This window comes from Chelonoidis abingdonii, chromosome 7 (genome assembly GCF_003597395.2).
Source record: "Chelonoidis abingdonii isolate Lonesome George chromosome 7, CheloAbing_2.0, whole genome shotgun sequence".
Classification (NCBI taxonomy): Eukaryota; Metazoa; Chordata; order Testudines; family Testudinidae; genus Chelonoidis; species Chelonoidis abingdonii.
In genome coordinates, this window is record NC_133775.1 from 64020300 (window position 1) to 64033457 (window position 13158).

The following is a 13158-nucleotide window of genomic DNA, read 5'->3' on the forward strand; positions in this document are numbered from 1 at the left end:
TACAGCATGTATATCTGGCATGTAAATAACTTGCAGTGCCGCCTACAAAAGTCCCATGTGAACACCTGTTCTTACTTTCTAATGACATCGTAAGTAAGAAGTGGGCAGCATTATCTCTTGCAAATGTAAATGAACTTGTTTGTCTTAGCGATTGGCTGAACGAGAAGTAGGACCGAGTGGACTTGTAGGCTCTAAAGTTTTGCATGGCTTTGTTTTTGAGTGCAATTATGTAACAAAACAATTCTACATTTGTTAGTTTCATTTTCATGATAAAGAGATACAGTACTTGTAAGAGGTGAACTGAAAAATAATATTTCTTTCATTATTTACACAGTGCAAATATTTGTAATAAAAAATAAAGTGAGCAGCGTATACTTTGTGTTCTGTGTTGTAACTGAAATCAATATATTTGAAAATGTAGAAAAACATCCAAAAATATTTAATCAATTTCAATTGGTATTTATTGTTTAACAGTGTGATTAAAACCGTGATTAATTTTTTTAATCACGATTTTTTTTTTGAGTTAATCACATCAGTTAACTGCAATTAATCAACAGCCCTAATTACAAAAGATGAATATGAACAAACAACACAAATATGCAGGGACAAAATTAGAAAGGCCAAGGCACAAAACGAGATTAAACTTGCTAGACGCAAAGGGCAACAAGAAAACATTTTATGAATACATTAGAAGCAAGAGGAAGATCAAGGACAGGGTAGCTCCATTATTCCATGAGGGGAACAACAGAAAATGTGGAAATGGCAGAAGTGCTAAATTACTCTTTTGTTTCAGTTTCAGCAAAAAGTTAGTAGCAATTGGACATCTAACAGTGAAAGACAGCGAAAATAAGGTTGGATCAGAGGATAAAATAGGGAAAAAAGTTAAAAATTACTTAGTCAATTTAGAGATCTTCAAGTCACCAGGGCCTGATGAAATATATCCTAGAATACTCAAGGAGCTGACTGAAGAGATTTGAATCATTAACGATTATCTTCAAAAAGTCATGGAAGACGGGAGAGATTCCAGAAGACTAGAAGAGGGCAAATATAGTGCCAATTTATAAAAAAGGGAAATAAGGAAAACCCGGGGAATTACAGTCCAGTCAGTAACTTAACTTCAGTACCCGGAAAGATAATGGAACAAATAATTAAGCAATCAAAATTTGTGAACCCCTAGATGATAATAAGGTGATAAGTAACAGTCAGCATGGATTTGTCAAAAACAATTCATGTTAAACCAACCTAATAGCTTTCTTTGACCAGCTACCAAGCCTTGTGGATAGGAGGGAAGCGGTAGATGTATCTTGAGTTTAGTAAGGCTTCTGATACTGTCTCATATGATCTTCTCATACACAAACTAGGGAAATAGGTGGGTGCATAACTAGTTGGAAAACCATTCCCAGAGAGTACTTATCAGTGATTCACGGTCAAGCTGGAAGGGCATATCAAGTGGGGTCTCACAGGGATCAGTTCTGGGTTTGGTTCTGTTCAGTATCTTTATCAATGATTTAGATAATGGCATAGAGTACACTTTTAAAGTTTGTGGGCAATACCAAGGTGGGAGGGGTTGCAAGTATTTTGGAGGATAGGATTAAAATTCAAAATGATCTGGTCAAACTGGAGAACTGGTCTGAAGTAAATAGGATGAAATTCAGTAAGAAGAAATGCAAAGTACTCCACTTCACAAGGAACAATCAGTTGCATGCATACAAAATAGGATATGACTGCCTAGGAAGGAGTACTACATAAACGGATCTGGCCATTACAGTGGATCACAAACTAAACATGAGTCAACAATGTACACTGTTGTAAAAAAAAGCAAACATCATTCTGGGATTTATTAGCAGGAGTGCTGCAAGCAAGACATAAGTAATTATCTATTCAATGCTGATTAGGCCTCAACTGGAGTATTGTGTCCAGTTCTGGGCACCACATTTCAGGAAAGATGTGGACAAATTGGAGAAAATCCAGAGAAGAGCAACAAAAATGATTAAAGGTAGAGTAAACATGACCTAAGAGGGAAGATTGAAAAAAATTGGGTGTGTTTAGTTTGGAGAAGACTGAGAGGGGACATGATAACAGTTTTCAAGTATATAAAAGGCTGTTACAAGAAGAAGGAGGACAAACTGTTCTCTTCAACCTCTGAGAATAGGATAAGCAGCAACGGGGTTAAATTGCAGCAAGGGAGGTTCAGGTTGAACATTAGGAAAACTTCCTGTCAGGGTGGTTAAGCACTGGAATAAATGGTCTAGGAAGATGGTGGAATCTCCATCACTGGAGATTTTAAAGAGCGGGTTAGATAAACACCTATCAAGGATGGCCTGGATAATACTTAGTCCTGCCACGAATGCAGGTGACTGGACTAGATGACATCTCGAAGCCCCTTCCAGTCCTATGATTCTATGCTCAGTGTGAACAGACTCTTCAGGTAATTTAGCTGTTAAAATCTGTCCCAGTCTCTACACTGAATTTGTGTGAACTGCAATTACCATTTGTAATTTTTCAAAGGTTTATAACTTGGCCAGATTAGAATGGGTTTTCACAGGGACAATAAAATGCATATCCCTTGCACAAAGGCCTCCCCACACTGCCAATTTGAAATCCCTGCTCCAAAGCATGGTGGTGCTAGAGCTCTTTAAGAAAAGGTCACCAGAACGTATTTTAACATGGGCAAAACAACATTTTTATTTAGTCTTGTTCTCAGAAATGACTAAATCATTTTGTCTGAAGTTTTCAAAAAAAAAAAATTCAGCCTGAGGCAGACACCTAGCATGGAAAATTTCAGCCCAAAGACAAATTCTGGCAAAGTTATAAGCCACTGAAGACAGGGTCTTATAATGGGAAATGACAAGCAACCATAAGAATAGGCTGCCTATCAGCCCCACCTATAATAAGGAGCCACATCATCTCTCCTACTTTTCTGCATGAATGGGTAGGACAGAGGGCTGTAGTGAGGGAGGTAGAAGAGAAACTCAAGCAGCATTACCCTCCTCCCCTGCCACCAGATTTCACGGAGGTCCGCCATGTAAATGTGTGTGGCTCAGATTCTACTCACTTTGGGGGCAGGGCAGAGTCCCATCTTGTACTCCCACTTTGTCCCCAGACTTGCAGTGTTCCCCATTGAAGTGAATTAAGTCTATTACAGATTTTCCATCAATGCTCAACCTGGGCCTGACTCACCACTTTTATGCTGTTATAACACCGATGATTTCAATGACATGACACTAACCAGCCCCCTATCTCCTCCCTCAGAGGCAGCATACTGAGGTGGCAGCTAACCAGTGGCAGCAGGGGTCCTGAAGGAGCAGTAAGCTAGGAGTCTGGAGGACCCCACTCAAATATTGTGGGTCCTCGGCGTACACACATTCCAAACGCCACAACCCTGTCCAATTGCTGGTGAGAAACCCCCTCTCTGGTACACTCTTGGGGACTCCACAAGTTGTAACTCTCCAAGTCTCCAGAGTACAATACCTGTTCCATGGTGGTGGTGGAGATCAGAGCCTCTGCACACACCCTACTTTGGTGTTACCCATTGAAGTCAGGGGTATGAGACACCCCTGTTGCTGCCACCTCAGACAAGTGACCAAAACTTCAATTGATATTACTGCTCCAATGTTACAAGATGGAGCAGATAGCCTGGAGTTTAGCTAATCATAGATTGGTTCATCCATTTTCCAGATCAAAACTCCTTCTGGACACAATACAGTGGACCAAAGAGACCAGTAATGTAACTGACATACGTTAGCAGTCATAGCAATGTGTCCATGCATGTGTTGATTGTGTGAAAATGCACTCAGTTCTGAAAAAAGAACAGAAGTACTTGTAGCACCTTAGAGACTAACATTTATTTGAGTGTAAGCTTTCGTGGGCTTTAGCCCACTTCATCAGATGCACAGAATGGAACATATAGTAAGAAATATATATACATACAGAGAACATGAATTTGAATCTATTTCCCCATGTTAAGTATCCTCACACCTTCCTGTCAACTGTCTAAAATGGGCCACCTTGATTATCACTACAAACGGTTTTTTTCCTCCTGTTGATAATACCTCATTTTAATTAATTAGCCTCTTACAGTTGGTTTGGCTACTTCCACCTTTTCATGTTCTCTGTATGTATATATATTTCTTACTATATGTGCCATTCTATGCATCTGATGAAGTGGGCTGTAGCCCAGGAAAGCTTATGCTCAAATAAGTTTGTTAGTCTCTAAGGTGCCACAAGTACTCATGTTCTTTTTGCGGATACAGACTAACACAGCTGCTACTCTGAAACCTGTCAGCTCTGAAAGCATCAGTGAGCTGCTGGACTTCTTTGGTCAAGCTGCCAGAGCATGGTTGAGAAGTCTCAACTGGAGGAAGTGAATGATCAGGCCATTAAATAGAAATGTTTAATTAGCTCTCTTGTGGTACTGCAACCCTGATTGAAAGGCACAGAGATTCACACAAAACTCTGCAGCATTACCTGTTATTCTCCCCCTTTTCTCAAAGACAAGCTACAACAAATCCTAATTAGATCATGCCTGTGCTGTCAGTGAAAAGAGTGCAGACCTGTGCCTGTGGGAACGTAACAAGCCCATGAATGACACCATGCTAGTCACAATGGCCCTGTAAGAGCCATTTTAATTACTGAAACGTTACATTGTGTTGCCTGCTGAAAAAAAAAAAAAATCCACAGACTGACAGTAGGAAATCACTCTAATAAAGAACTGTCACCAGCCAGAAAGATTTTATTCCACTATGTTAATTTATTTTCTCAGAGAAGGGCGAATTGCATTGAATATTCGGCAGCTTTTTGTGGGCCCCTTTTTAGGTGCATACTCAGGGTGGAAGGTATTGAGGGAAGGGTTTATAACTAGGCAGAATCAACAGACTAAAAATCCTGATCATGTGGCTTTGAAGAGCAGACCCAGCACTTAGTATGAACTCTCTTTAAATATGGTTAATGTCGTCAGCCCGAATTGTTAAATCAGCCAAAAGAGAAAGATGCTGTGTAAAGCAACCAGACAGAACCCATAACTAATACCTCACCAAGCTATTTAGCGTGTGACAGAATCCCTTCCACACTTGGGCACACTTTAGAAAGCACAGACTTAAGTTTCATGTATTCACCTAATACAGGGCTGACTTTATGCCCTAAGCAAAACAACTGACTTCAGCAGAGTAGAGTGGGAGGTATGAGACCATTAGATTTGGCTGACTAACCTTTGAAAGGAGGAGGCGCATCAGAGAAACCTATCAAACCTATTCCTGTCACTCATTAAAACAGATTAACCCCAAGGAGCCCATATGTCCGGCTCTCACAACACTGGATTAAATGGCGTTTCCAGACACCATTTGGCAAAAAGTCCAAGAGCATCTTAACAAAATTCTCTTGTTCCAGCCATTTAATTATAGGCCAAAAGCAAAATCTGAGCACTGTGGAAAAATGAGCCACTTGTCTGCGACATCCAAGTCCAGCTACGTATCCAGGGGAAAAGAGCTCTAGAGCTCACTGCTGAGAAGTGATTCTTAAATGTTTCACAACTGAATGGTCTTAAAACAAAAGCTCTGAATTAAAAATTCAGAACCCAGTATGTCTTGTTGAAAAGTAGCATAGCCTATTATCTCTGCTGAGTGATGGAAGATGGTTCAGCGGTGAGGGGGTAGCCTGGGACTTGGGAGACCCAGTATCAATTCCCTGCTCTGATACTGATTCCAAGTGACCTTGGGCAAGTCATTAGACTCTCTGTGCCTACATGCCACCATCTGCACAATGGAGAGAACAGCACTTTCCCTACCACGCAGGGGTGCTATCAGGATAAATATATTGAAGACTGTGGGTATGGCTACACTGGTAAAGTTACAGTGCTGCTCAGAGAGCGCTGAAGGGAAATCCTTGTTGTGTGTTCACACTGTCAGGTGCCGGCGCACTAACGTGTTCACACTTGCAGCGGTATTCAGAGCGGTGTAGTATGGGCACCTATCCTACAGAGCACCTCCTCCTCTGCTGCTGCTGCTGCTAAGAGTTGCGGGAAGGTAGAGGGGGTCACAGGGCATCCTGGGTCCTATCCCAATGCCCTGTGATGCACTGCTTCACATCCCAGAGATCCCTGTGCTCCCGTCTACATTTGGCGCCATCTTTAATTGTTTGCGTACTGCACACTCTGCCTCTTCGGTCTGCAAGAATGGATCCCGCACTGTTGACCAGTATCGCTGACTAACATGTCTTGAGTGGCAGTGGAGTTATTCCTTAAACTACAAAGGCAAGAGGAGTGCAACGTTGATCTCACCACATGGCTAGTAGCTACGACACGAGATTGCTTGCGGCATTCACGGAGGTGCTGACCACGATCGAATGCCGCTTTTGGACTCAGGAAACAAGCATTGAGAGGCGGGATCACATCATGAAGCACGTCTGGGATGACGAGCAGTGGCTGCAGAACTTTCTGATTAAGAAAGACACATTCATGGGACTGTGTGATGAGATCACTCCAGCCCTGCGGCACAAGCACACGAGAATGAGAGCTGCTCTGCCTCTGGAAAGGCACGTGATGATTGCACTGTGGAAGCTGGCTACTGTAGACTGCTACCAACTGGTCGCTATTCCAATTCTGGCAGCAGACCACCTAGCCACATTAATCAGCAGGGGTATTTCTCTATGGTTCTCCAGGCGCTTGTGGATCACTGTGGGCTGGTCTGGAAAAGTGAATGACGCACACATCTTTTGGAACACTGGCCTGTTCAGGAAACTGCGAGCAGGAACTTTCTTCCCGGCCCAGAATATCACCATAGAGGAAGTCAAAATGCCTGCTGTGACCCTGGGAGACTCTGCTTACCCCTTAATACTGTGGCTTATGAAGCCATACATGGGGCACCTTGACAGAAGCAAGGAGCGGTTCAGCAACAGGTTGAGAAAAGTGCAGAATGATTATTGTGTGCTTTCGGCTGTTTAAAGGCCCACTGGCACTGCCTATATGGGAGGTTGGACCTGGTCGATGACAATATTGCTATGCTTATAGTTGTATGCTGTATGTTCCACAATATTTGTGAAAGGAAGGGTGAAAGCTTCACTCAGGGGTGGACCACTGAGGCTCAGCGCCTTGAGGCTGAATTTGAAGAGACCAGGGCTATTAGAGGGGTGCAGCGTGGGACCATAAGCGTCAGGGATACCTAGAGGCAGCAATCTGAAGCTGAAAGCCACTAATATTTGTTGCTACGATCGGGAGTGCAGTGCTTGTAATGCTAGGAGGTGATTGTGATTGGTGAAGATGATGCACTATGAAGGTTTAAGAAAATTACCTGTTGCTTTAAAGGGCTCTGTTTGCTTTCAATTAATAGAATAAAGATGGCTTTCAAATCAAAACAATTCTTTTATTAAAAACATGTGTCCGCTTTGCGCTCCATAACATTTAAGAGCCACTCCGGGGCTTCGCTCTGGCATGCTGCGTTCTCCTTTTGGTTCCTCTTTTTGCTGTCCTGCCACTCCTTCAATTCCTGTTTTTTGGCTGCGGAGTGCATCATGACCTCAAGCAGAAAGTCGTCCTTAATTCTTCATGGCTGCGTTCGAATTCTGTGCAGCCATTCAGCCGGCAATAACAAAGAGGGAGGCTGGGCTCCCAAGGTCATATCTGTGAAGCCAAAATGCAACATCTTACAGAAGCAATATTGTTTGCAACACACAGACCACTGATTCAGTGGATTTTAAACACAGCCACTATTCACATACCTATCACTAACTGGCTGACCCTAGGCAACCACACATGAGCTCAAGACCCCAAAAATGGTGAGTAGCCACAGGGGCTGGGGAAATCAGTGTTCCCAGACCTTGCTGTACACTGGGCACGTGGCTCTTGGGGAGAGTCAGCACTGTAGGAGGGGCCTTATAATCATTCCTGTCTCCACATTTTCCACAGGCTGTGTTCATTATGGAAGGTATCTCGCTGCTGAGGATGAGCAGGGAATCAAGGGAGGGTCTTCTCCAAGACTGTGGCTTCCGCCAGGGCCGCTATGCAGCTCGCCTGTGTGCAGCAATGGTCCCCCACCCCCAGGGATGACAGGGTGGCGTGGGAAAGTTCCCTTAATGGGGCAAGAAACAAAGCAGCTTTGCCAAAGAACCTACAGCAACGGATTGCCCAGTATCATCATGAGAGTTTCCTGGAGATCTCTGAGTTAGATTCGTGTGAAGTGAGGGAGTAAATCAACACCCTGTTCCACTGCTCAGACTAGGCGTGTGGTATGTTCATCATACAGACACACACCTACTTTCTGCAACCCTCCTGCCCCAACAACTTGCTTTAGCAAGTCACAAAATCAAAGCCGCTTACCAGGGGCCTCCTCTCCTGTTTGCGCTTCGCCAAGATCCGACAGCTGTGACTGGCTAGCCTCCTCCAGGGTAGAAAAGAGCTCCTGGCTGCATGTCTCTCTGGCCTCCGAGTCGTCCTCTGCCTCTGAGTCCCCCTCCCTCTCCACAGCCTCGTCCAAGATTTCCTCATCCTGGCTCAGTCCACTCTTGACTGGCACGTGAGCCAATGAAGTATCCACAAAGGACTTCACAATGGAGGTGGAGTCGCCATCAAGTTATCATGCCTAGCTCTTTGCAGAACCAGCAGTTCGTGGGTGCAGCACTGGAGTGGCGGTTTGCCTCCCGTGCCTTGTGGTAGGCATTCCGCAGCTCCTTCACTGTGACCTTGCACTGCAATGTGTCCCAGTCATGGCCCTTTCTGTGATGCATCATGAAGTCTGTCTGTAGGTATCATAATTCCTACACCTGGAGCACAGCTGAGACTGGACAGTCTCCTCTCCACAAATGCTGATGAAGTCAGCAACTTGGCATTGCTCCAAGCGGGGGTTCACCCAGGGCCGGTGCAACGATTTAGGCGACCCAGGTGGTCGCCTAAGGCACTAGGATTTGTGGGGCAGCATATTCTTCGGCAGCGACCGTGGTGGCCGGATCTTCAGCCGCCCCAGTCGCCGCTGGCATTTAGGTGGAGGGAGTTGGGGCAGGGGAGCGCGGGGAGGGCCGCCTGCAGCAAGTAAGGGGAGCGGCATGCAGGGGAACTCCCCACCCCAGCTCACTTCTGCCCTGCCTCCACCCCGAGCACACCCTGGCTGCTTCACTTCTCCCGCCTCTAAGGCTTGCAGCGCTTGCCTGGGAGGTGGGAGAAGTGAAGCAGCTGCGGCGTGCTCGGGGTGGAGGCAGAGCAGGGGTGAGCTGGGGCGGGGGGGGTGCCTCAGGGCAGAGGGTGGGGAGCTGCCGCAAGGGGGGCGCCTCAGGCGAAGGGGGGAGCTGCCGTGGGGGATCTCCTCAGGGTGGGGGGGAAAGCTGCTGGGGGCGGTGCCTCAGGGCGAGGGCTTGGGGACGGGGGAGGGCGCAAGGTGGAAGTTTCACCTAGGGCATGAAACATCCTTGCACCAGCCCTGGGTTCACTTAGTGTGTGGAGCAGGCATGGCCACCTGGAAAGATGCACTGAGACCAGTGCACGTGTCATCGAACAAACAGGAAGGGGACTTTTAAAATTCCCAAGGAATGTATGGGGTGGAGATGACAGCTGGTCACCTGAGGACAGGGCAGTAGAGTTCAAACCAATGACCAGAGAGGCAAGAACCGGCATTGTGGGACACCTTCCGGAGACCAATAGCAGCACTGTAATCTACCATGGTGTCTACATTAGCACTGTGGTGCTGCAGCTCCGGCACAGAAAGCTCTACACCTCTCATCAGGGTGTGTGGTTTTTGTTTGTTTGTTTGTTTGTTTTTTTTACACACAGCACTGCAACTGTCCAGTTTCTGCACACTAAGTGGGTTGGAGTGTGTACACCTCAGGAGTTACAACGCAGAAAACTGCTTTACTGCACAGAAACTTGCCAGTGTAGACAAGGCCTGTGAGGTGCTCGGATACTATAGTAATGGAGAGACCATAAGTATCTAAAATAGATCAGCCCAGCGTAGATTTGAAACCCCAATCTGATTCTGCTGTAATGTTTTTAAACACCAGAAAGACTAAACAACAACAATTTACTGCCATGCAAAAGAACAGTCAACAAAATTCAAAAGAACCAATGTATTCACAAATATTGGATAAATACACAGAGTAATCTGGCACCAAGCACAATAATGCCTGGGCAAATCTACAACCACTTTCATTTGAGGATTACAAAAGTATTTTACAAAAATTACTTCACAAGCCTCAGTTTCCCCCTTGTGTGTGAGCATTACACCCATTTTACAGACTGGGAAAGTGGTTCAGAAGCTAAATGATCTACAAAGGTCACAAACTGAGTCAAAGCTATAACAGAATCCAAGAGCTCTGACTTTCAAGTCTGAGCTCCACTCCACAGAAAATGCTGCCCTTCCAGTTGGCTCTGAGAGCCATCATCCCACCAAGCAGAGGTATCCACTTCTAAAACTAATAAAAGAGTGGGACAAAAAACATGAGAAGCAAGGGAGGAGTTCTCCAAAATGGCTAAGGATAGGCCAAAATATTTTATATCAATACTGAAAATAGGTGAATATTAAACTAGTATTAAATATTAAACTAGTATTACAGCTGGTTTGACCATGTCAATGGACTCCACTAATGGAGGTTTTATACTCAGTATGGCAGCCTCAGGGAAACAAAGGGTGAGATCCTCAGCTGGTATAAATAAGTGTAGCTCCCTGGACATTAGTGGAACTATGCTATTGGGTAGAACACGGAATCTGGCTCAAGTTTTTAAATTCAAAGTTTTACTTTTGACTAGTTCTTCCATTTCCCACATGCTTCTCACCACATGTGCTGGATTATTCACAAGATACCCTGAGCAAGATGTGCTCTTGGTAGGAAAGGTTCTGGGAATGCAATTTTCACTGTCAGGAAGCTACTCCTGTTGTGCAGTTGGTGTATTCTGAACTCCCATCTCATTTATACATTTACTGCAACTCCCAGGGACCAGACACAGCTGACGCCTCAAAATCAGAGCTATGCTGAAAAGTGAGTGGAGAAAAAAGCAATTCTCCCCAGGTATGTTTTGAAAATGGCTCCCTAGAGAATAATGCCATCATGTCCCTACACAACAGTGTTGTCCCCAGTTGTCAGCACCAAGGAGCTGGCAGCCTGGTGCCAGGGGCTCCTTGCTAGCTAACCAGTACATCACGATTAGTCTTTCATATCACATGAGCCCTGCTACAGCATGACAAAACATGGCATGAAAAGACTGGAAGACAATCGAAAGCCCAGAAAAATGCTGAAATAAACAGTCAGTTTTACTTTGACTTACACTGCATGTGAAGAAGAGCTTTAAAAACTGCTTTCTTTACGTAAGACTGCTCTACAGCCAAAATGCTTCTGAAATAAATGTAGTCAAACTTTACTAATTCTGGGTCACTGAGAACAAAAATGATGCTTAAAATTGTTGATTGGCTCTAGTCTAGCTGTTGGGCTCCAGACTACAGCAGTGGAATCTCCTGGCAGGTGATGTTAGGGTTTCCATGTTCCGTGACCGTCAAAAGGATCTTGTCCCATTCTTCTTCATGGAAGGTGATCTTGTAGCCTGCAACAACATCGATGGTGTGATGGCAGCCCTCAACATCGTTCACGATCCAGATGAGTGGAGACTGTTCATTGATTCATCGAAGACGAGTCTTAAAGCTGTTTTGCTGCATAATGGCAATGTTTTGCCATCAATTCCAGTTGGTCATGCAGTCCATATGAAGGAAACCTATGACAACATGAAACAACTTTTGAGGTGCATAAACTATGACCAACATCAGTGGCAGCTTTGTGGCGATTTGAAGGTTGTTGCTCTCTTGCTTGGTCTGCAGACTGGATACACAAAGTACTGCTGTTTTCTCTGCAAATGGGATAGTTGTGCAAGAGATTCCCACTACATCAAGAAAGATTGGCCACTCCGACAGTCATTGGAGCCTGGGAGGAAAAGTGTTCAGCATCCACCACTTGTTGAATCAAGGAAGATTTTGTTACCACCCTTACACATCAAGCTGGGTCTGATGAAGAACTTTGTCAAGGCCATTGACAAAACACAAGCAGCTTTCAAGTACCTCCGTGGAAAATTTCCAAGGTTAAGTGAAGCTAAGATAAAGGAAGGTGTCTTTGTTGGTCCTCAGATTCGTGAACTTCTTCGAGATGATGCATTTGACCATGCACTGCGTGGCAAGGAAAAGACGGCATGGAAAGCCTTCCAGTTAGTGGCAATAAATTTTCTCGGAAACAACAAGGCAGACAACTACAGGTTGTTGGTGGAAAACCTCCTCAAGGCATACAAAAGCCTTGGTTGCAACATGTCACTAAAGATACATTTTTTGCACTCTCATCTAGATTTTTTTCCACCGAACTGCGGAGCAGTGAGCGACGAGCACGGCGAGCGATTTCACCAGGACATTGCAACAATGGAGAAACGCTATCAGGGCAAATGGAGCCCATCAATGCTTGCAGACTATTGCTGGACAGTGACAAGAGATGCTCCATTTAATGAATACAAGAGACAAGCCAAGAAGCGCCAAGTAGACACTGAATAGGACTAAACTATGTACATAATAGTTTTTTGCCTTTTGTTTCATAATAAATTTTATTTATATAACCCTTTTGCTGATTTTTAAAGTGTTACATAAACAGGACAGGTGAAATATTATCATGTAAAGCAACCATAAACACATGAAAAGACCTAGGTTTACAATTTATGATTAAAACTCTACTATCTACACAATATACATAGACATAAAATGTAAAAACTTAAATATCTTAGAAACAGTAGCCAATCAGTTGTTTTAATTGTCATATTTGAATTCAGCACATCAAAATACATAATAAATACCACATTTTATCTCTGAAGCAGACGACCTCTCAAAAATTGTAGACCAGTGTAACCATTACAATGGGATTTGTAGGATTCAGTATTTGGAGCATGCAGCAAATACTATGAGAATGTTATTGATCATACAGATCAGGGGCCAAATTCTACTGGCTACTAGGGTGACCAGACAGCAAGCGTGAAAAACTGGGACGGGGTAGGGGGTAATAGGAGCCTATATAAGAAAAAAACCCCAAAATCGGGACTGTCCCTATAACATCGGGACATCTGGTCACCCTACTGGCTACACACCAGGGTGGGCTCCAACCAAGTCTGACCCAAGTCATCCAAAATTTTAGTGTAGTTTAAATGAATAATTGACATCAATC

At 44.3% G+C, this 13158-nt stretch overlaps 1 protein-coding gene across 7 annotated transcripts in view; it reads right to left on the minus strand.

Moving 5' to 3' along the window:
- The window catches only part of KIFAP3 (kinesin associated protein 3), a 160123-nt gene that overhangs the window by 13203 nt on the left and 133762 nt on the right, over positions 1-13158 (minus strand). The window contains exons 20-21 of one of the 7 annotated variants that reach the window (XM_032806150.2): positions 7509-7526; positions 4463-4481 (exon numbers count right to left, since the gene is read on the minus strand). The exons of 5 other annotated variants lie outside the window; for them this stretch is intronic. In XM_032806150.2, coding sequence (XP_032662041.1) covers positions 4463-4481; positions 7509-7526 — 37 coding nt within the window. Of the gene's footprint in view, positions 1-915; positions 1032-4462; positions 4482-7508; positions 7527-13158 lie in introns of those variants that run through there. One more of the 7 variants, XM_075067954.1, reaches the window with a different exon arrangement.